We start from the raw sequence: 24,200 nt of genomic DNA, 5'->3' as shown, positions 1-24,200 counted from the left end.
ACCAGTCGATAATCCTGGCACACACATGAATTATTCAAACGCAAAGTGCAAGAGCGAATTTGCCGTCTGTCTTCGTTTCTGAACGAACCGAGACACTGACCGGTTGGACCGAACCGGTGACCTCACCTTATAACGGATTTAGTTTTCCACCGACTCGATGAATTATTCATTTGTCCAGCGACACATGCACAGGGGGGAAATCGTTGACCTATCCGTCCGCGTCTCTTTATTTTTGTCAACGTGTCATAGACGAGAAGCGATATTCTGCGGAAATTCGCGATACGAGCATTTTGATGTCAGCCATGATCGTTCCGTCGTTATTCGTCGTGGTTTATGGCTGGAGAGTAACGTTTTTTATCTTCAGCTTTTCTCGATATTATTAGAAGCTGTCGAAGCTGTATGTTTCTGGTTTAAACGAAGAAAAAATTGTTAGGGGTAAAACGTAGATTATCGTAGATTTTTATCAGACATTTCTGTGGCAGTCGTTCTTTGTTGATTTATGACGTTTTCTTCATTTTCGCAGAAAGGTCTTTTTCTTTGAATGTATTCGTTATAGATCTTTCGATGTCTTTGTGGTGGTTCGAATATGGGGTAATCTTGTCGTGGATAAGATCATAAGTTTCCATAATCTTCGCCTTAAATTCTTAGAATATTAAATTTCCGAAATTCTCGATACCTAGTATAATAGTCATCTTTTTAGAAAAGTATATATTCAATTTCCAGCGATCATCTGAAGATCCACATGAAGACTCACGACACCCAGAAGCCGTATCAGTGCACAGCATGCTCCAGAGGCTACAACACAGCAGCCGCTCTAACATCTCACATGCAGTCTCACAAGAAACAATCTCAAGGAACTGCCAGGCTTCAAGACATTGATTATGGTAGAAGAAGCGTGTCTTCTCATAGTACATCATCTCCACCAGTACCAAGCTCCCCATCGCCATCTTTAAACCTTTTGTTGAATCCAAAGGCTGGCTTAAAAAGTTCCCAAGGAAGTGCTTCGACGACTCCAATTTTGAGTTCACCGTTGAAATTAGCCTGCATGTACTGTACCAGAGACTCCTTTAGTTGCATGCAACAGCTGCAAATGCACGTGCATACTATGCATCAGGCTATCCTTAGTGGAGAAACCGTTGCAGTATCCCCATCAACAAATAGAACCAACGAACAGATGAGTTATCAACGTGATAAAACTCTGGATAGACCAGAAGGATCATCCAAAGAACAGGAAAGAAAGTATCAGGATGATTCAGAGAGATCTATAGAGAAAGATCACTATGAAAATACATTTACATGCAATCAGTGTACTATGAAGTTCTCTACGTTAGACTCTTTGAGAGATCATCTGATCTCAATTCATAGAACCGATGGTTTTAGTTCTACTTTAATGATGTGCCCTCTCTGCGGCATTCCTTGTGCTTCTGCAGCAGCCTACGCGGAGCACTATGTCCTCCAACATTGTGAGAATCGAAGAGTAGATCCATTGGAGGTTAAAAGTTATATAGATTCCAAGATGAATGGAAGCAACGAAACTAAGAGTCCCAGGAATCAGAAATATAGAGAGCAAACTTCTTCTGAGCCAGCTGATTTGACCAACAAGCATTCCACCAGTACAGCCAGCAATTATACAGCTGGTACGCTATTTTGTGGACAATGTAGAGCTGCATTGAAAGACTTCGAGTCATTCAGAGAACACCTAGCTAGACATCTTCAGGCTGATCATAGAAATGACGTTATTAGACATCCTTGTCCAAAGTGTGAAGCCACTTTTCAAGATAGGGAGAACATGTTGGTACACTTGACAAAGCATTATTTGAGTCAGATTAGTAAAGAATATGCTTGCGGTGCTTGCAAGAAGCTGTATCCCCATCCGGACCTCCTCCAAAGACATTTACTTGACAGCCATGCTCATCATCTCTATAGATGCGCCCTGTGCAGAGACACTTTCGATTCTAGAGTGGCAATACAGGTCCATTTCGCTGTAAAACACAGTCAAGAATGCAGTATTTATAGGTGCAATGCTTGCACAGTGTCTAATAATGAAAATTCGCCAGGAAATGCGCCAGGGGAGGGTAAAAGCTTCTTCAGAAGCGAATCCGAAATGGCAAGCCATGTGAGAAATGTTCATGCACCTCCTACAGTTTCTAACAACAATCCTGTCGTTACAAGCCCGGCCTCCACTCCGGGAATAACTGGAAATTCAGGACCAAGATGCGTTTTCTGTGGAACTTACTGCAGTTCTGAGCTGGAACTACAACTCCACTTGGCTAGCCACTCTGCTAATTTATACAGGTGCCCAATTTGTAGAGAGGGATTTGCTGTGGAGTTTTTACTAGACAGGCATATTGCTCAAGTGCATCATTCTAGTGATCATCAAGGTGCTATAAGGAATAATTCTCGGGAGAATGGAAGGATTGATAGACTACCCAGATTACAGGAAGAAGTACGTAATGTTTAAATAAAGAGTAAAGATAAGAATGCTTCTTGATCTAGATTAGAGCATTGAATATTATTATTACCGAATATCAATTCAATATCTTCTAAGAAAACAACAAGTATATATATAATTAATAAAGTCAATTCTTCAGATTCTAATCTAGTTAATCTTCTCATCCTCTCAAACTTTAACCTATGTTTTCCAATTACAGGGCAAATCTCAAAAGAGAGGCCGCTCTCCAGCCTCCAGTAACAACAATTCTGTGAACCAGCGCGATAACAATAATAAACGTCCACATTACTCAAATCCATCTGCTCAGCAGTGTGATCTCTGTGAAAGGGGAGAGTTTTCCAACGAGGCCGAACTGCAAGCCCACAAGAAACTTGCTCACACTCCATCCAAGCTTCCAAACAAGTCCATATCGAATCTCAGCATGTCTTGCGCATATTGCGGGGAAGTATGTCGTTCTAGAACTGACCTGGAGTCCCACACAAGGATTCAACATGCATCGAATGAACCTGGTGGTCGGCACAAGTGTAACATATGCGACGAAGTCTGTCCATCAGGGGCAACTCTTGCAGAACATAAATTGCAGAAACACTGCAAGATTCAATTAAGCGACACATGCATCGTTTGTCGAGGAAATCTAGCTTCGGAGTCACAGTTTCTGGAACATGTGCAAAGACATAGCCTAGAGAACGTGGATCCTCAGCAAAGATTAGATGGTTCTCTTCCCCATCTCCCTGCAGCTTGTGTAGTTTGTAGACAGACATTGATCAGTGATTTGGAGTGTCGTCTTCACGCCAGACACCATTTAAGAGCTTCTACTGGTTCTCACAGTGTAACATCCAGCCCCAGCCCCAACCAAAAGAACCAGAATCCTAGCTGTTGCCTTTGTTTAAGAGATTATTTAGCTGATGACTTTGTCAATTTGCCTCCAAGTCATATAAGCGGCGGAGGACAGTCTTTAAGGGTCTGCAAGTCATGCTACATTCGTCACTCTCAGGGTTTACCTATCTTGAATTCACCTTATGAGCCTGCTAGATCTAAATGTGACGGTACTTGGACATCCAATAACAAAGATGGACAATGGGATGGATCAAGGGATACATGGGAGTCAGAGAACAGATTTAAGGAAGACAGAAACGAGGTAAGTGATAACAAAAGATTGTCAGGGTTGTGGGGTGAAGTTTAGGACTTCTAAAGAAGTGGAAAAACATCGTTTAGTAGAATACAAGAAACCTGGATCTATGCCGGACACGTATATATGTATAGAGTGTCAGGTAACAGAGATAATAATAAATAGACCATAATAATAAAATTTTGCGTTAAGAATTTAATAACGGAAACATTTGTTTCTTTTCTCAGATGTCGTTGCCAACAGAAGCAAAAATTCAACAGCATATAAAGAAGGAACAGCTGGAGATGTCGGGAAAGACTTCCATAGAGGCGTTACGATGTCATCTGTGTCTTTTTGAAGCTAGCAGTCCCTTACAATTGCAAAGCCATTTGATAGAGCACACTTTTGCAGGATGTGCCGCTCTCAGCTGTTACATTTGTCAGTCTCTCTTCACAGCTCCTATCGGCCTCCAGGTATGATAAGAAGCATCATTCTTCATCTCATTACTATCATTATTTTTGAAAATATTTATTTTATTTCGACAAAAACTTTTATTTCATTTCTTCTGAAACTCTCTTATTTCTTAGTTTCCTACAATTTTAATTTATTAATGTGAAATTATACTTATAGAAGGAGTCCAAATAACCTTAATCTTTCATTTTTAGAGCCATATGCTTCAAGAGCATGGCCTGGGTGCTCGTCCCTACGATTGTTCTCAGTGCACGCTCAAGTTCTTCTTCAGAGCAGAATTGGACCATCACATGCTAACATTTCATCGACCTGGGGATGCGTGTTCACCGGATGACAAGGCAGAAAATACTGGAGAAACGAAAGCAAGAGACGCTGAGGAAAGGAACTGCGGTGAAGAAATAACCGTAAAGGAAGAAATAGTTTCAGAAATAGTTGCAGACGAAGAAGAAGAAATCAACGTGGACGAACAAGTGGAAGAGAACGATCAAAAGGCGAACAAGGAAACAGAAATTGAGACGAAATTGAAAACTGAACTTGTGGAGGAATCTGTTCCAGAAAAGATGAAATCGTGATCGTTATTCGTTAATCGAGGAAGTAAAACGTTTAAATAATTATCTTGAAATTAGTCCAGTACGAGAGTAAACAACGACGAGATTACCAACGTACTCTTGGACTAAATCAGATTTTGTATTAATTTTACTTTTAATAGGCAGAGTGATAAGATGTTGATTTATCCGTTTGGGTAATTTATTATTTCTTTTATTATACAGTTAAATTTTATTAATTTAGAGTTACTAGTTAGTAGTTGGTAGTTAATAAAATTTCATTCCGATGCTGTATGAAAAATTACTGCGAGGAATATTACATTTGGGATTATGTTTAATTAACATATTTTTGCAAGAATGTTCTATATTTACATAGTTCACGTGAATTTTTATTGTATCAATAATTGATCTTCAGGATAATTATAGATTATGGAAGATTGTTATTACTCCAAGATTATTTTATGCGTTAAAACAAGATTGTAAGCCTAATTTTATTTTATGGTACAGCATACTTTGCAATTCAATTTATTATTATATATTATGTTAAATAATTTATATAATAGCTGTAAAAAATCTGGAATGTGGATAATATTTTACATTATATTTTGTTATTTTAGACTTTAGATATTCGTGAACTTTACGTTGTCAATATGTAATTTTATTTTGTGTTAAATTTTTACTATAAGTCGCAGCGTTGAATTTCATCGTCTAACAAGTGTTGGAGTTGATATTGCATAATATGATACTCCTTACGTAGGAAGTGTATATTCTACAAACAACTTGGACGAACTTTGTAACATAAAGGCAACGTTATTTCTTATTAAAGGAATGAAAAAGATAAAAAAAGCGTCTATTTGTAGATGCAACTTGTAAATACGTTGAATAATATTAGAATGTATTGTTAGTCAGCGTTTTATTGACTTTGGTCAATACCATAAGCGACGATTATTGTTTAAAGTAAGCAGAATGCAATAAATTGTCCACTAGGCTTAGTTAGTCGATAAGATAGTTCTTTACAAAATAAATTATTGTTCTAAATCAACAGCTCTTACCGCTTTTCCTTTCCCATTTTAGTTAACGATACCTAAACTAATTATTAAACGATAAAATAGTATTATACTATTACTTATATTGTTATTATATAATTATTAACTATTCTTTTTCAGACATATGACAGGTAAAACTTAACAACTTTCCTTAAAGATAAGAAGAAGATGACCTTGTCTTTTATAATGTAAGTAATTTCTAGTTCCTTTAAAATTTGTTAATTAATTCAGCTGCGTTTTCCTCTCTAGATAAGAAAAGAAGAAAATTTATAAGTATTCCCAACTTTAATTAATGCATATGTTAATAAAATTGATGATTATTTGCATTTTTAAAAGTGTCATCGATTATATACAATTAATTGGACTGCAACACAATTAACAACGCTATAAAGACTGTTTATGGGATACTTGTTTGTTAATTACTGGACTTTAACATTTGGATAGTAACCATTTAGGAAAATTAGAAAAGCTAGTAATCGCGAAAATATTGTAGAATCGCAATACTCTTGTTACTGGTGTATTATAACAAGATCTTCATAAACGTTCAATAAAAGTTAATCAAGTGATTAATTAATTAACAGCCCGCCCAGTATTTCTAAAATTACCGATACCAATCCTTTAATATGGAATATCCCACGAGGGACTATAACGCAACCTATTATACCTGTTTAAGATTAGATTAGTTGTAAGTTTGAATAATTCATCTGTCCTAGTCTTACACTGTCTATCTCTCCTACTATCGTTCATTTCATCTATCCTCGTCACACATTGATGCTTTCCTTATTTCACTTGGGCCTTACTCTGTCCTTGTCGCAGAATAATGCTTTCCTTGTCTACGAACGCCTAATATGTCATCTACTGCCGGATACACCAAGTTACGGTTCCTACCGCCCGTGCTAGATGGCAGCACATGGATTCTTAGTAGACAAGGAAAGCATCAGTGTGCAAGAAGGACAGCGTAGGGCGTGAGTGGAACAAGGAAGACATTAACGTGCGACAAGGACAGATGATGCAAACAACAATAGAAAGAAAGATGGACAGTGTGCAACAAAGACAGACGATAGAGACGATAGTAGAAAGAACGAGTGACAGTATGCGACAAGGACGGACGATATGAATGACGATAGGAAAGATAAATAGCGTGAGACTAGATGAATTATTCAAACTTACAACTAATTTAATCGTAAGCAGGGCTAGTTTTTGAGTTTCTTCTTCCCAAATTTTATGTTAAAGTCCCTCGTGCGATACGCCTCATTGAAGGATTGGAGTTGGTAGTTCTAGAAATGCTGAACAGACTATTAAATAATTAATCACTTGATTAACTTTCATTGAACGTGTATTAAAGCTTTTTATAATATACATACTATATAAAAGTTAAAATTTAACAATATCTTCACGATTATTAATCTATCTTACCTAGCTATATAAACTTTAATTTATTCTTTTATATTTAATTTCTACATGGTAATATAATACCAACAATGTATTTTATGATATGTATGTATATTTACACTATTTATTTTAAGAGTGTATAAAATATATGAAACAATTTGCGGGACATCTTTCGTCTTCTTGTCTTTGATGAGAAATTCGTGTAATTTGATGAAAATTTCTTCTTGACTGGTTAATGTCCCCATAATTCTTTTTCCTAATTTTCTTAAATGGTCATTATCCGAATTCGTTGTTAAATGTTAAAGCCTAACGGTTGCGACACTCTTGTATTCAATTTAAAATATTCGAAGATAAGGGAAAGTAATATTTCTTTTTATGTGTTGTATAATTGCTTTTGCTGCAACATCAGGAAACTGCAACAGGAATCACGAAATCTTCACCACTCAAGAAAATTAGTTGTTGTTAGTTCTAAATGTTTTGTGGTTATGTTTATGATTTTCAGTGCGTTTATATTGTAAGAAGTATTAAAAAAGTTCTTAACTTTTTTAATATTGTAAAAATAGTGGCCATTAATTTCTAATAGTATTGAATAAATGCTTGTATAATAATTATGTTGTACAAATAAGAATGAATTATATATTATTTAACTTAGAACTAAGTTATATTTGTTATTACATTTAAGTTATATAAGTATCTAAGTGCGTGTAGCACTAAGAATTCTCTAGATGTAAATATAAAGATGTAAAATAAAAATATAAATAAGATTTAAATATTAGATATAAATCATGTGAAAATGTACATTAAATATAATATATGGCTATCTTAAAATGACAAAAGTCTTTTAACCAGTAAGCTGTTTATACTCGTCATGAAAAAATGCATCTGTGTCCATAAATATTACAGATTAGATACTAAAGCATAACAATTTTATTCGCTTTCAATCTTCAATCGAAGTATTTTCAATATTGATGTCATTATTTTGCACATATTCCTTTCTATTACGTTTATTTTCGACTTGTGTCCTGAATAATAATTAATTTTATATAATTTTATATAATAATTAATAATTATTCTATCGACGTTGAAACTTTAACCATGAGTAGCATACGTTTAATAATAATAGATTCTTTTAGGAGAGTCAGTATGAAAAGGTTAGTCTGTATTTGCACATATCTCTCATATCGCCATGCAAAAAATAAGGCTTTGTTTTATCGACGTACGAAATTGAGCAAATATAAAAAAGGTGCTCACAGTAACATAAAAGAGTATCGCGCGTTCAATCCTAAATTATGAATGTTGAAAATAGGATACTGGAAAAGCTTGCAGCCAAGTCAATCACCGATGAACCCCTCCCAAATTTCCTTTACGAACCTAAAAGAAAAGGCGAATCAGATAGCTACTTAAAACATGTATGACATCATCATCAAGCAAGGTATAACCAAAGGAATCTCAATTACCTTCCACATTTTCAGAACTAAAAGTCCAAACGATGGTATATTGAGGAAAAATCTAAAACAAGAAATTACAAGGACAATCAGCAATACCGATCAAGCAAATTGTAACCTGGCCTTCTCATTGGACCGAGCAGGTATAATAAGCGACACTAGTGTCAATATGGTTATGAGAGGCAGGACATAAATCATCTATTGTTGCAATGCCAGTATTCCACAAACTGGAACAAAGCTTCATTATAAAACTCCAGAAATTGAATTACTGTCTGCCATTATTATGTAATGTAATGCGACATAACCCCACAATAGCAATTTGCATAGTCACACACTTGTTCCTGGAAAGCTTCAACCTATTGATCTAGATCCATAACAAGATATGAATATTAAGGCCAAGCTTATGTATGTAAACTTTATGTAATGTAAATAACGATAGAGATTACATTGGTTAAATAAAAAAAAAAATCTACATTCAATCGAAGAATAATGTTAGGTAGGATAAGGAGTGAACATTTACTCTTTTAATTAACTACAGGATAATTGTATGAAGATGCTATACGTTTATGGATGTACATCCGACTATTTTCGATAGGAGTTGTTTTTAATACGAGCGAAATTATAGATTGCCTTTCTCGTCTCTTTGAAGTTTACGTTTGTTGTATCTGTTGTAATAAGGTAAAATACGACGCAGCTGTGTTGAATACCTGAAATAAAACTTTTTATATCTTCATTGCTTTACCTTCTAATCTCGTAAGAATTGATCTTTCTTCGACGTGAAGATATTACATTTTTAAATTCAACACGGTTTAATTAATATTAAATATTATAATAATAATAAATTATAATGTAATAATAATATTATAATAATAAATTACTCACGGCCGTTAATGTATGGATAGACAACGTTTGGAAAGTTAATGCTGAAATACTGGAATATTGCTGCGCCCTAACAATCATAAGGCAAAGGTGTCGCTGATAAATTGGCGGTAAATCGTACCACGGTACATTGAAATAGACTGCATGACCTATTTCTTGACTTTCTTGAACGAGGATTTCACCAGGCCAACACCATAATAAGAGGTGTACCGCCATAGAAATGAAATAAGATATAAATTTCACTAGATCGGCTTCTGCTTTCCCGGTATCGAGAATTGCATACCCACTTAAACAAACTTCTATTCCGCTAGTAAGAATTTGCAGGAAAACGATGGGTGTTAATAAATTATTCACCTCATTCACCACACTGTATAGAAGTAGTACTATCGTCAAATATACGAATTGAAGATAAATCAGTACGATTTAATGGTGATACAAAATATTAGTTACAAACAATTTATTAATAAAATCAAAAATAAGGCAGGATTGGAAGTAGAAAAATATTTACTGTATTATTCGCTGATGATGGCGAATACATCTCGTTAGATCTACCTTTATCTTTTGCGTGTAATTTGGATTGCAATTTATTTCAGTTCCTATATTACTGATCCAGGTATTGATTAATTTAAATTGAGCAGACACATGTAACATCGTGGTCATAAATGAGCAATCCAAACCGGCGATTGAAGTGATAGATAACGTGGCTGATAAAAATTGACAAATGAAAGCGATTTCGAACTTGGGAGATGCTGAAATATCTGTGCCGTACCTAATAACGAGATTAAGCATAGTGAATGAGGAATAATAAATTTTAGATCTAAATAAGATAAGATAAACATCATCGATAACAAATATTGTATGATCTAAACATTGCAGTAAATATATTTCTATTAGTTTCGCTTTGTGATCAACGACGAAGAAAATCAAAGTAGAAAATATTATCTTTACCAGACGATGAAAGGTAAATGTCGACTGTTACTTGTACTATTGGCGTTGTAGTCAAATCTAAAATAATCAACAGCTGCAGCGCTGGAAAAAGTGATCACATTGCACACGCAGGATGAATAAAAAACTATCGTACAAATACGTGCCCAATAAGCGAACTGTATGTAAGATTGTATTTCATTCGAATCATTGGCAGTATCCCACAAACTTTTTATTTCGTAATAAAGCATATACGATCTTTCTCTTCTTGCTATTAGGTAAAACATTTTGAACAACGTTTGTCCGAGCGTGGTTACAATGCTTCCTGCCCCTAATTCGAGAAGGGATTTAATTTATTATTTTCCCAAAACATAGAAGGTCGCTCAAAAAATGTCAGATATAAATGCATTCTACTAAAACTTACCTGCTAGGATCTCTATGTTCCCCCAATTCACTGCTATCAACATAATTTCGGGCACAAAAACACTAATGAGTGATATTAGTGTGAATGTTAAACGGATATATGAAAATATTTTGCTACACGTCGAACTTTTCTGTTCGATGGGCCACATTCCAACTATACTACAAAGGATTTTGTTCGGTAGTATGTAATAATCGAATGTATTTGATAGCTCTTTCATCTTCTCTGCTCATATGAAATTGGATACGTCTACGACTAAAACTCTTTCTCGTATATGTCTTAATAAAGTTCCCCAATAGGGAATTCTTTATGCCAATATTATAGGTTAAACACTAAAATATAAGGTTTTATTCGCTTTCCCTCTTCAGCCGAAGTATTTTCAACACTGAAGTTATCAGGATAAGAACTGTTGTATCAGAAACAGAGCTTTGTAATTCCGAAAAGAAAATAAAGCATTCCTTCTATTGATGTCATCATTTCATACATATTCCTTTTCATTTCGTCTATTTTCGATTTATGATCTGATTAATAATTGATGTCGTAAGTAGTAGGAACGACATATAAGTTGATACAATTTTCTTCCGACGTTGAAACTTTAATAGGTAGCATACGTTGAATGGTAATAGATTGTTTAGGAGAGTTAGTATGAAAATGGTAGTCTGTATTTACACGTTTCTCTGGTGTCATCCAAAATATGAGACTGTATTATATCGACGTACGAAAGATAAAATAGTTAATACGTAAAAATAACATTTTTGAATAAACTTAGTTCATTTATGAATACTAGCTTTTTTTAAACATGATGAAAATACATAATGAAATAATGGAATGAAAAATTACAAAGGATGAATGAATCTTAAAGTAACTATACAGTAGCTTGTAACTAATTTATGTTTTATACATAATATAAGTCATAGTTTTATGAGGTTTATTCACCTTACAACAATCTTTTCTTCCTTGGCAAAGTAAAGCTGTTGTGAAATTGAAAAAAGAAGCTCAATGCACTATCGCATTTTTATCGATCGTTGAATTTCTGTTTACCGGAAATAACACGCAAATAATACGAATTCGATAGATACACAAATTTTTCACCGATTATATTTAAAAAAATCTAAGAGAGGATGATAAGATTTTGTAACCGCGAAAGGAAGCAAAGCGTTACGCGAACTTACGAATAATGTCATATTTTTCATATTTGCAGTGAATATTTCACCCAAAAATGTGATTGGAGTGAAGAGAAAAGGATGATTGGAGTGTGATTGTAACCCATAAAACACGGAGAGATTAAAAGTTAATAGCACGACTTTCGGTAAGCACGTCAAGCTATTTTCTACCCAATTTGTTATCTAGGAACATACATATGAAACCACCTACGACCGTAGAGAATACAAGAATCATCACCGTTAAGATTGGTTTTACGGGAATCCTGCTTTTTATCAAAATTATTTCCGTACGAGAGCTCAGTGCGCTGTGTTCACTCACGTAGGACACATAGACACCAATTATTATGAAAGATTTCTTTAAATTACCTGTAATAAAATTGAGAAAGATTCGAGAATCATATCGATACAGATAAGGACCCATTATACTGACCAAGAATATGCGAACAGTAACTTCAAAATTGTACGTGGACGTAGTTGAAAGTATAAACTTTCAAGTATGTACGCATAGAATGCAAATTAATTATGTAAAAAAGCAAAATTGATTGAAAAATCATCACTTTCATTCAGACACTTCGCAAAATTGTTAAAAAGGAGCTCCATTAAAAGTTGTATGTGAAGGTTCTTGGGATATTTTCAACTTTTTACAACAATTATAAAAGTTTATTAATTTTTCGTACTCGATTTATAAAAAGTTTTATCACTTACAAAACTGATAAATTTTCTTGAAAAAATATAGAAAAATATACAATGATTCACAACAAATTACAGTAATATTATACAGTAATAAACTTACAGTATATACAGTAATAAACTTACTTTTCGAAAACAATTACGAGTAAAAAATGCTTTGTTCCATTTTGTTGAAAATTATATCTATTATTTACTTGAAATGAAAAAAATATTCGCAATGATTACATAAATTAGGTTTTCATTTTATGTATAAATTACAATCCTAATTGACTGTCACAGTAATAATACATTAATTCAATATTACATACATTCATATAATATATTTTAAATATAAAACATTTAATATGTATTGAAATACTTCTTTTTACTAATAAATATCGTTTAAACCTTACATGTACTTTGTTCGATTATTCTACTGTAACTAATCAAAAAATTATATTGTTGGGAATTTTATGCTTACACACTGTAATTAATTTACAGCACAAAGATAGTATTGGTTGTTTAATATTTGTTATCTATAATCTATAATCTAATATAAAAAATAATATAATCTAATAATATAATATAAAAATACATATAGTCTTCATCAGGAAAAGTTTGAAACATCAAAGTTTCATCAACAATATTATGCAACTATCCTTCAAATAAATGTTTACTACATTAAAAGCTAATTGAAATAAAAACCATATATAACCAGTCTTATTATCTCAGTCCCTGTTAGCTTATATTTATTAACTTTTACATCAGCTTTTTACATATACTTAGTCAACTTTTTGTTTATTTTACAACTTATCTGTCGCTTCTAACCTCGAATCGCTCTTAAACCTTCATTATTTGCAGACGTAGACTAAAGCTTCTGCTTTTCTAATTTGTTTGTTGAAGAATGATGCTCTAAAATTAATCATCATATTTATATTTTTAATAAATATTGTATCACATGACTATAAAATTGCCCTCCGAAATCAAAGCCAATATTTCCTTGAATAAAATTCTCATTTGCAATTACCATCCTTTAAATTCATATTAATTAGGAAATCAACAATATATTTATCTTTTTCTATAAAATGTTCAGTAAATTGCGACACATAAAATTTCAGCAAATTTGTAGACAATTGACCAAAATTCCTATTTTCTAAATCTACTGCATACAATAAAAATCGTCGAGATGTGAGAGGTAGATTTTCTTTAAGTAAGACTTGTCTTGCAATGATCATTAAATCTTTCAGTTTGTTGTGACAAACGGTATTGAGGACTTGTCCATGTTCAATAAGCTGAAAACATAATATCATAATAATTAAACCATTAAACAGAAATATAAAATTAAAGGATAAAATATTAAAACAATAGACTTTAAATACATGTTCTGTAAAAAATTGGATATCATCCGGTGAAGCTGTTTTTAGCAGCATTTCCAAATAATCTATAAATGCAGAATAAAATGTACGATACATGCACGTCGATGATTGTCAAATATAACTCAAGTATTTAGAAAACAAGATAACACGGTTATAAAATTGAGCTGCATTTTCTTGCTTCAAATTTTTCCTCCCTAAAAATTAAAAGTGACAGTAGGAAGCATATAATTTAACCTTTACAAGCTTTTAATTCAATATATGCATAGTGATACCTACTTTCATAATCTTCCTGATGTTGGTTCACTAAATATTTGTATAAAGTTGCACCTTTGGAATCACATATATTTCTAATTTTAGAATTATCGCATACAAGGAATAATTTCATCGCAAAGTCAGTATTGTCTAGTGCATATGAGTAAAGTTTATTGAATATCTCCCTGTAACCAGTTAAAATCAATTAAAGTGATCAAGTAACATAAATTACTTAAAATAAATACTTTGCAGATATATATATATATATATATATATATATATATATATATAAAACAAAACATTCTATTTTGCAATATTACTTTAGGTTTTCCTTATTCTCATTAATCCATTTCGCAATATCTTTAATTATTTGTGTTAAGTTTTCATTATTCACAAGTTTTATGTCTCTTAAAGACCATTAAGGTCTCTTTACATGCTCAACTTCAATGAAAACGGTCTTTATCCTAAAAAGATTAACAATATTGGTTTTTATTTAAACATACAAGTATCAAAAGCATGATTTGTATATTTTTTTCTACAGTACTTATTGATATAAAGAAATTGCTAAGAATCAAATTATAGAGTTTCTAGATTTTCATAAGACTTTAAAGTACAAGGTATTTTGGTGTAATAGGCATATAAAATTGTAATTTTTTATTTTAAAATTACAAAATGATTTACTAATTTATAAAAATATAAAATATATAATGTAAAAAGATATAATAGCCAAAAAGAATATTATTTTTTGTTACATAATAATAAAATTAAATGTTTGCAAAAGATTATTGTATACATTTTTAATTGTTGATTTCTTATGGGAATTTTAAAAGTTTGTATTATATTTAAGACAATAGTTGTATATGAAACATGGTATCCATTCATATATTTGTATTTGTATTTATTGGATTTGTATTTTTTGGATATTTATACATTGTATAATCCTATAATCCTATTCTAATAACTACATAAAATATTAGTACAAATTCATACACATATGAATGGTTTCATTATGTGTATATAAAATATGTGGTATATCTGTATAGAAATGAACACTTATATACACTTATCTTTGCAAAAAGATAAACAGAAATGTATTTAGTTTTAATTTACTCTTATATTGTAAAATAGCTTTATTCCATGTTAGTGATACATTTTTCTAGCAATTTTATAGCTTCATTTTTCTAACAATTCTTATATTGTAAAATAGCTTTATTCCATGTTAGTGATACATTTTTCTAACAATTTTATAGCAATAAATGTTTTATGTATTTACTAACAAAATTTATTACATATACTACAAACATATATTTTTATGTTTCCATTTGCAAATAATTATATATAATATATTCATACAACAATCCACTATTAATTTATTATTATCGTACACTTTGCTATAATTCTAGTTATAGTAGTAAATACATGTGTTTTAGCATTGATGTTTGTAGCATCTACAGATTAATATACTTAAAGGTAAACAAAACCATTTCAAGAAATATTCATATACAAATATTTATTTTGTTTGCAATTGATAAGAAATACATATATGAAAAAAGGGAAATTCTTATTAATTAAAGATAGATGAGAACTAACATCTAAATCTGAAATTATCATGCACATTACAAATAAATAATTTATTTTATGTAAATTATTTAAACAATTTGTTTTATGGCAATTTACCTCTATAGTGAAAATTTATTATTAGGTGATGAACTTTACTGTAGCAGACAAAATATTATTGCCTTCCTTCTGGATCTTTTACTTTCCAATGTGTTGAATCCAAAAATCTAAGTTTTTAAGACGATTCACTGGTTCTAAAGTTATGCAAAGTTAAGTGCAAGTAAGGACTTTTAGGATATTTTACACGTTACTTTGATGTCACCACGTTGGAAAATCACATACACCCTACCTTCGTGACATCCCAAAGACAATTGGTACATTGGTGGTGGTCTGGTGGTGACGATTGGCGGTGGCAAACAGTGAAAAGGAAGGGGTTAAACTTTGGTCGACGATCATTTAACGCGCATGCGCCATCATGCGTATATGATCACCGGACGATCGCCAGTCATCAATCGGTGATCTGTCATTCGTTGTATGTCTCGTTTTTAACTTAATTGTCCATTTAGTTTAGAGAACATCAAGTTAGTTTTTTAACTTGTTACATCGAAAACAAATACTTTGAGTCATTGAAAGGTGGTCAATAATTAAAAAAAAAAAATAAGGTTATAACAAAGTGAGTGTGAATATCTATCCGTTCAAAGACTGCGGATCTTGCCATGACGACGGAAGAACAGTTTCAGGCGGCTGTTAATGTGATCAGGAATTTACCAAAGAATGGTAAATTTTCTAAGACATTCAAAATGAATTATGATAATTAATGTCATTCTTCGAGTTGTCGATGCTTTTAAATGATGCACTTAATCGTATCATCGTCTCTACATCATTGTTTTATTATATTTAATGCAAAGCATTTTATGACATTGATATGAAACTTGTTATGTTATACTTTTTTTTCTTTCTCAGCATTTTTTTCAGTTGTACGAAACTTGTTAAACTGGTTTTTTTAATTAGCAGCAAATACATTTACGAAATTTAGTTTTTATGCGAAAACGTGAAGGAGTAGTACAAAGTTCGTGCAGTCATGTAAAGTATTTACATATCTATTTCGTTGAGACTGAAAACGAAAACATTGTTTCATACCGTTCTTCAATGTATTCAGATTATTAATAATGTTCTAACATATTAAATTTCAGAATTATTGAAGTGTGTTCTCGTTAATTTTATACTCCTGAGTATTTATAATTAGATACAAAATAGAATAATAATAAGCGTTTTTTATTTGTATGTGATTTACATTATATAACAAACAGTATGTTTACATTTATTTACTGGTAAAAATTGCATTAAGTACGTCACATAAATTTTTATAATTGTTAAAAGAATAAATTTGAATCTTTTTTTCGCACATAATTTATAAATATAACCTTTGTAAAAAAAAAATTTTCTTTGCTTTTATGCAAGTAAAAAATTAGATTTTGATATTATTTTGAACGTACACTTTTATCACTAAATTATAAATCTTTATGATTAAATTCATAAATATGTATACATACTTTCCATTTATTACAAGTGCATGTGTGAGTGTTCTCATTTCACTTTCTAACAGAGTAGAATGGATAAATTGCAGTTTATGTTTGAAACTGGAATATCCTTCATGAATAAATTACAAATAAAATTTATAATTGTCCAAAACTGTATCATCAACTTTTTTCATTTATTAATGACATAAATTTTATGTTAAAAAAGTAATAAATATTTATTTAAAAAATTAAGTATTTAATCCTTTATTAATTGAACTTAATAATGTTTAATGTTACAAGAATTTATTTAATATCTCTGTATTTTTTTATGATCAATGACAATTAATTCATGAATACATTTGCACATTGTCTCTTAATTTTTTGACCAAAAGTCATACAATAAAAATGTTATCAAGTCATTGACCTTGCAATTAATTTCAATAACAATGAAGAAACAAACTTTTTGCGTTAAATGCAGAAAATATGAATATTATAATGAAATATATATGAAATATATATGAATATATATGAATATTATAATGAAATATATGAAACTAAAATTATAGACTAATAAAGTTATATTAATAATCATATTGTTAATAATATATTATGTTTCAGGTGCATATCAACCTAGCAATGAAGTTATGCTACGTTTTTATGCATATTACAAACAAGCAACAGAAGGATCATGTCAACAACCAAAACCAGCATTCTGGGAAGTGGTTAAAAAAGCAAAATGGGAAGCTTGGACACGCTTGGGTAATATGAGTAGAACAGAAGCTATGAATAACTATGTAGAAGAATTAAAAAAGGTTGATTGTAGAAACTATTATAATTTTATTCAATGTCATGAAGTAACAGTAATTTAATACTTATTTATAATTTAATAGATTGTAGAAACAATGTCTTATACAGACAAAGTGGCTAATTTTCTAGACAGTTTAGATTCATTTTGCGAAAGTGTCCCACCTGAAGATTTAGAATTACTTCTTGGTCCTGTGTTAGAACGTATGCGCTCACAACCTGGAATGCCATTATCCGGTTCTCCCCTAGGTTTGTATTTGTAAATATATATTTTATTTTTCATTTGTTGATCTGATAATTTATTAACAATGAACATATTCAATGCTAACAATCAAAGAATGGAGAAATTTAAAACAAATTAATTCTATTAATAAGTTTTTCTTATACAGCATCAAGAGAAACATCACCACATAGAGGTTGTAACATGACTCGGCACATTGCAAGTAGTTTAGAAACCAGCCCAGCTACTAGCCATAGTGCAAGTCCACTAGATACCGACGGCGAAGACGAGTTTATAGATACTGTCGAAGTAAGCTACTGGTATTATAAACAGTACACAGTATTGGACATACTTTTATTTCCAACTTATAACTGAAATTGTTTCTTCTTATTCATAGTCAGCTCCGGAACGAATACCAAAAGACATAACAAAAACCACTAATGTTACTCAAAAAATGGTTAATGGTTTAAATGTTTCTACTGATAAAGTTAATGAGTTAGTTGCTCAAAGAGAGAACTCTTCAGAATTAATTAATGGATACACTAATACAAATGGCTATACAGAACCACTAACAGAAAATAAGCAAGAAAAAAGTAAACAACGTGTTAAAAAAGATGAAAAATCTAACGACGAATTTTTCAATCAAATAGCTATAACTATGCAAAACTTACAAAGGGATTTAGATAGAATAACAGCCAGAGTGCGCAGTTTAGAAGGTCAAACATTACAGGCATTGGCGCCTTCAATAGTATGTGTAAATACAATAAAACGACATTTTTATCATATTTCTATTTCTTTCAATGGTATATCATTTTTGTAGAAGCAGCCTGCAGCAACTTCATACCCAAAATGGTGGCCTTTACCAGAGTGTTCACCGCGATTATTCACTATCTTAATCGTATGGCCGTTCATAGCGCAATTTTTGATTTCTTTAACACAACGTTATCGTCAGCGAAGGCTGTGATTTAAACATTACCATATTACATCACTCGAAATATATTCCACTATTTACTGTTAGATGATGAATTCAAATCAGTGTTGGATTCAAGTAATATAGACATTTTTTAAGACAGTTCAAGTATATTTCTACAATCTAAATATGTATATGGCCAAAACTGCTATGTGATTCTTGATTCATACAGATTACATTTGAAGACGTAATCAGTTGGGCAAAACTTTAAAAATTTATTCTATCAACTGTTCACACATAAATGTATGTACAGTGATTATACAGAAAAGTTTGTTTATTTTAAACATGAGAGAATTGAAGAGAGTTTGATTGCTCTCTGTATGTTTATATGTTAAAAATCAATGGATTAACTGAATATACATATTATATATAATATATGAATGTATATTATATATATTTACTTAAGATAATTTATATGTATTATAAATAATAATGTGTATTCATATATTGTAATATAGAAAAAAAGATTATATACAAATTTTATATTGTACATTCAGATTAAAAGCAAGAAAAAGATAGAATTTATTGAAACTTACAGCTTTTTTAACAGAAATTATAATTTACTTAGGATAGTATCACTTTCTAAATAATATTATAAAGTACTCTTTTCGCTTTTTTTAGTTAATTTTAAATTGAGAACAGATATATCACGAAATCGTGTACAAATATTGTATAAAAATGTATAATTTTTACTTGTATTTGTAATAATTATTATGTGTAATTATTTTTTACAAATATTTTATTAACCAATGCAATTATTATAATAACAATTGTCTTTTTGTAATATTTTTCATTTTGTACAATTTTAGTAAAACAAGTAAGGTACTATAACCCGTATTTTACAATTTTTCAACTGTACCTAATTCATTGATCTAAAATAAATTTTGTTAAAAAAAGATTTTTTGTCTCGGACAGTATACCTTTGTAGATTATAATTCTTAAATAAGTTTGTCTTTTAAAGTAAAACGTTATATAAAATTTTAGTTTGGAATGAGTATATTATAACAGATAATGGTTAATACAAATTGCTTGTAATTACTTTATGTTTCGATTATATAACTTTCTTTCAAAATATCGGGAGATAAAGCATAATTAATGAGTATTCGTAATTACAAATTATCTTGTTCAATTGTTGTTTTATTCAATTTTCATCGTTACGTCATTAGAATTTTGTTTCATGCTTTACATGTCAAAAATATAAAATTTTGATGGGCATCGATATCTTAAGTGAGTAAAATGAAATAGAATAAGTTTAAACATTCTCTAATATGAGTACCACTGTATAAATAACCTTGTTCTTATTTCAATATAATGCGAACAAAGAATGGTTGGGTTAGGAACCGATATTGGTAGCAACGATAAATCACTTACTTTGCATTTTATATATGTTTTATACTCATACAACTTCTGACGAAAGTAACGTATGAGTCGTAATAACAGACATTGGAACATTTAGAGTTTAGAGTATTCCACAGGTTGCAGTAATCAATAGATTGTTGTCTTATTCAATTTTCTACGTGAAGCCTCTTATTAGAGGCTCGAAAGTGTGAATCATTCAAATTGAAAATATGAAAAGGAATATGTCTGTTTCAATAATTCTGGCTCTTTTTGTTATGGATTTGTCACATGCTCAAAATACAGATTTTGGAACTATTGTTTTCGCAAATGTTGTAAGTTAAAGTATGTTTTTTCAAAAAATTAAAATAATGTTTATATTTTATATTTTGATTATTCGTATTATTGAAATGTATTTATTATGAAGTTAATTTATTATTTATGTATATGAAATTTATTTTCTTCATAAAGCAATATGAATTAGATATTATAACCATCTTAATTATAATAATAATCATTGTCGTTGTTTATTAAAAATAATTACAATCTATTTTACAGTTATACAGACATGGAGATAGAACACCTATAAGACCATATCCGAATGATCCTTATAACAATGAAAGTTTGTGGCAAGTCCCATATGGCCAATTAACAAATGTATGTAATTCTTAATTGTCATATATATAGCTTAATTATTTAATAATCTTTTCTTTATTGTATTACTTTTGTTGCATTTAATGTTGTTGCAAATTTTTGTTTGATTTTAAAATCTTTTTAATTTCAAAATATTTAAGTCCTCACTCATATATGTCTGTTACATCAGATTGGAAAATATCAGCATTTACTACTTGGTCGTTGGATCCGCAAACGCTATTCACATCTACTAAGTGACCTATATTCTCCACATGATATTTATATTCAAAGTACAGATGTAGATCGTACCTTAATGTCAGCTGAATCACATCTTGCTGGACTTTATCCTCCAGTTGGTAAACAAATATGGAGTAATATCAAATGGATGCCTATTCCAGTGCATACTATTCCTGAAGACAAAGATAATGTTTTGGCTGCAAGAAAATATTGTTCTAGATATGATTACGAGTTGGAAAAAGTTCTTAATTCTCCAGAAATCCAAAAAATTAATAAAGAAAATAAGAGATTGTATGTATACCTTACAGGGAAAACAGGAAATAAAATTTCATCTCTTTTATCTGTTAAACAACTTTATGATACATTATTTATTGAGGTAAACTATGTTACTGTCATTTTGTACTTCTCACTTGATAATAAGTATTTGTATATATCTCATATACTCTAAACTTATTACAGAGTCTTTACAACAAAACATTGCCAGAATGGACAAAGTCAGTATATCCAGATAAACTTATGCCAATTGTCGTAAAAAGTTTTACAATTAACGCCTATAATAAAATACTTCAGAGACTAAAATCGGGTAAGTAATATTCATTTTGTTATGTAAAAAATTTAGACCATGTATAATTTGGGAAATATAAAACATAGGAACATTACTTGGAGAAATGATAGACCACATGGAAAAAAAATCGAAAAATGCCTTAGTACCTGATAGAAAAGTATGGATGTATAGTGCTCATGATGAAACTATAGCCAATATGCTAATGACTCTGAATGTTTTTGAACCACATTGCCCACCATATACTGCTACAATTTTAATAGAATTAAGAGTAAATTTAAAAGATCAGTATTTTGTAACGGTAAGTGCTTAAAATAATAATTAGACTGGAAATCATGATATAAGATTGTTGGTTAAATATATTGTTCTAGATATCATATAAAAATACTAGTGAAGAACCACAACTTTTAACACTTCCTGGTTGTATTACAATGTGTCCCTTAAATCAATTTATTGCACTAACAAAAGATGTTATACCCATAGATTGGGAAAAAGAATGTGCAATAGAGTGTGAACAACTTGGATATAATATGAATACGACAGCAATTATTGGTAAATTTCTACTACAATATAAATGTATTTTTTATACACTAAAGTAAGGATTACTTTCTCATTTAATCCTTGTTTTGTTTCAGCAATACTGACATCTTCTATATTGATGTTAGTTTTATTAATTTTATCTATAGTTGTCTTTATTTATTGGCATTATAAACGGGAACATAATCAGTATTATCTTCGATTGACAACGGAACCTATATAATTGAATATAATACTATGAAAAAATGACGTATTGCTTTCGTCGTGATATTCAATGTTTTCATAATTTGATAATTAACAAAAAATAAGATAAATGGTAAATTCTTATTTGATTTTACATACATTAAGGATTCAATTATCGATACGAAAAATAAGTCTGATACGCGTTTGCAAAAAATATTTATGAAAAAATGTTCTATATTTTATAATGTTTTATTAGTGATAATTTTTAAATTTATTGATGATAAAATATTTCAGTTTATAATCAAACAGATTCAATATTGAATTATAATCAAATCAACGAGAATCGTTTGATTTGACCGATAAAAAAATTATTATTTATATGCATGAATTGTTGAAAACAAGGACTGTTATAATGATTTTTAATAGTTTGATAAAAGGGTATAAGATTCTCAATAACTTTTATTTAAATTGAGTTTCATGCATAATATGAATAAAAAAATTATCTGTGATGACCGTAAATAGACTACGAATTAATTCGGAAAAAATTGAGATATTAAAAATACTTTTTATTAATAAATGACGATTAGAAAGTAATAAATTCTGGAATACGGTTTATTAACTCAGGGTATCTTAGTGTTTATTTGATACTAAACAATTGGGTGTAAAATATAGGGATAATATTTATCTGCGGTATTTGAAAGAATATCTAGTCATACTCCATTAAGTTGCAACAATTAAAACATTACACTTCTAAACAGAAAAAGTATATTCAACTACATCGTTACTACATTTTTGTAATATCATTTATATAGATGTATATTTGAAATGTATTTTCTAATGAGAAATTACAAGACAAACTAAATTTTTCCAAAATAGAGGAAGGATAATATTTAAGGCGGAAAAGAAACATTTTACTTGATAGTAATCCAAAAATTTGATTTTCTTAAACTGAACTATTTTACAAATATGAATTGTATCCTATTAAAATTATTTTTGTGAGATTTAAACATGAATAAATCAAGTATTGTAAAAAAACACGATTATTTACTGGTATTTTAAACGAATACATATCTTCCTCTAGATAATTTGTAGGTCATAACATGAAATATAAGAATATCTCATACTTGCTTCTACATAGAGTGTGTTGTCCGTCCTCAACAGCGGATGTTCAACAACTGATTCTCGTATCGATGTCGTATACGTGTTAAGTATTAAACACATACAATCGCAAAACACACATATAAATGACTGTCCTTAAATAGTAGTACAAATACACATATAATATGAACAGCATCAGTGGACTTTACATATTTACATATTTTAATCATCAGTTTACCATTTTTATTAATTCTCTTTTTTAGATACCATAATCCCTATAGTTTACATATCATTTACATATTAAAATTTTTAATTTTTATTATATTTTGTACAAGCCTCTTTTATATACAATATACAGGGTGGTTGGTAACTGGTGGTACAAGCGGAAAGGGGGTGATTCT

The 24,200-nt window shown here is 30.4% G+C and overlaps 4 protein-coding genes and 1 pseudogene across 8 annotated transcripts in view; 3 read left to right on the top strand and 2 right to left on the bottom strand.

Annotated features, from left to right (window-relative positions):
- The window catches only part of LOC100742771 (zinc finger protein 423 homolog), a 137,731-nt gene extending 132,113 nt beyond the window's left edge, over positions 1–5,618 (top strand). For both annotated transcript variants that reach the window (XM_012389640.3, XM_033322467.1), the window contains 4 exons: positions 724–2,446; positions 2,652–3,590; positions 3,809–4,033; positions 4,226–5,618. In XM_012389640.3, the coding sequence (XP_012245063.1) occupies positions 724–2,446; positions 2,652–3,590; positions 3,809–4,033; positions 4,226–4,603 (3,265 nt within the window). In that variant the 3' untranslated portion in view covers positions 4,604–5,618. The remainder of the gene's footprint in view (positions 1–723; positions 2,447–2,651; positions 3,591–3,808; positions 4,034–4,225) is intronic.
- A 2,024-nt stretch (positions 5,619–7,642) lies between these two features.
- On the bottom strand, positions 7,643–11,718 carry LOC100742652 (odorant receptor 4-like). 3 transcript variants are annotated; one of them, XR_004462317.1, is made up of 7 exons: positions 10,687–11,718; positions 10,287–10,593; positions 9,847–10,107; positions 9,342–9,705; positions 8,472–9,166; positions 8,266–8,385; positions 7,643–8,036 (listed from the first exon to the last, which is right to left on the bottom strand). XR_004462317.1 is itself a non-coding variant. In XM_003485111.4 (5 exons), the coding sequence occupies exons 1-5, from the start codon at positions 10,901–10,903 to the stop codon at positions 9,110–9,112; spliced, it is 1,206 nt and encodes a 401-aa protein (XP_003485159.3). In that variant the 5' UTR covers positions 10,904–11,718; the 3' UTR covers positions 8,442–9,109. The 3 variants fall into 3 exon arrangements, 1 of the variants encoding a protein (XP_003485159.3); XR_002947151.2 differs by lacking the exon at positions 7,643–8,036 and having other exon boundaries at positions 8,059–8,385; XM_003485111.4 differs by lacking the exons at positions 7,643–8,036; positions 8,266–8,385 and having other exon boundaries at positions 8,442–9,166.
- Positions 11,719–11,727: 9 nt separating this feature from the next.
- On the top strand, positions 11,728–19,468 carry LOC100747353 (acyl-CoA-binding domain-containing protein 5). 2 transcript variants are annotated; one of them, XM_012389681.3, is made up of 6 exons: positions 11,728–11,992; positions 17,839–18,032; positions 18,111–18,273; positions 18,414–18,553; positions 18,642–18,992; positions 19,065–19,468. In XM_012389681.3, the coding sequence occupies exons 2-6, from the start codon at positions 17,865–17,867 to the stop codon at positions 19,206–19,208; spliced, it is 966 nt and encodes a 321-aa protein (XP_012245104.1). In that variant the 5' UTR covers positions 11,728–11,992; positions 17,839–17,864; the 3' UTR covers positions 19,209–19,468. The 2 variants fall into 2 exon arrangements, with proteins under 2 accessions (XP_012245104.1, XP_003485199.1); XM_003485151.4 differs by lacking the exon at positions 11,728–11,992 and adding an exon at positions 16,208–16,477.
- Positions 13,239–14,558, bottom strand: LOC100742535 (annotated as a pseudogene).
- A 954-nt stretch (positions 19,469–20,422) lies between the features above and the next one.
- Positions 20,423–22,910, top strand: LOC100742410 (prostatic acid phosphatase). Its single transcript, XM_003485110.4, has 7 exons — positions 20,423–20,884; positions 21,108–21,206; positions 21,373–21,795; positions 21,879–22,002; positions 22,071–22,282; positions 22,353–22,533; positions 22,617–22,910. Exons 1-7 carry the CDS (start codon positions 20,783–20,785, stop codon positions 22,739–22,741), a joined length of 1,266 nt encoding a protein of 421 aa, XP_003485158.2. The 5' UTR covers positions 20,423–20,782; the 3' UTR covers positions 22,742–22,910.
- The last annotated feature ends 1,290 nt before the right edge of the window (positions 22,911–24,200 follow it).

This window comes from Bombus impatiens, unplaced genomic scaffold (genome assembly GCF_000188095.3).
Source record: "Bombus impatiens unplaced genomic scaffold, BIMP_2.2 scf_0036, whole genome shotgun sequence".
NCBI lineage: Eukaryota > Metazoa > Arthropoda > Insecta > Hymenoptera > Apidae > Bombus > Bombus impatiens.
Note: the sequence above shows the minus strand (reverse complement) of the source record. Positions and strands in the feature narration are given on the sequence as shown.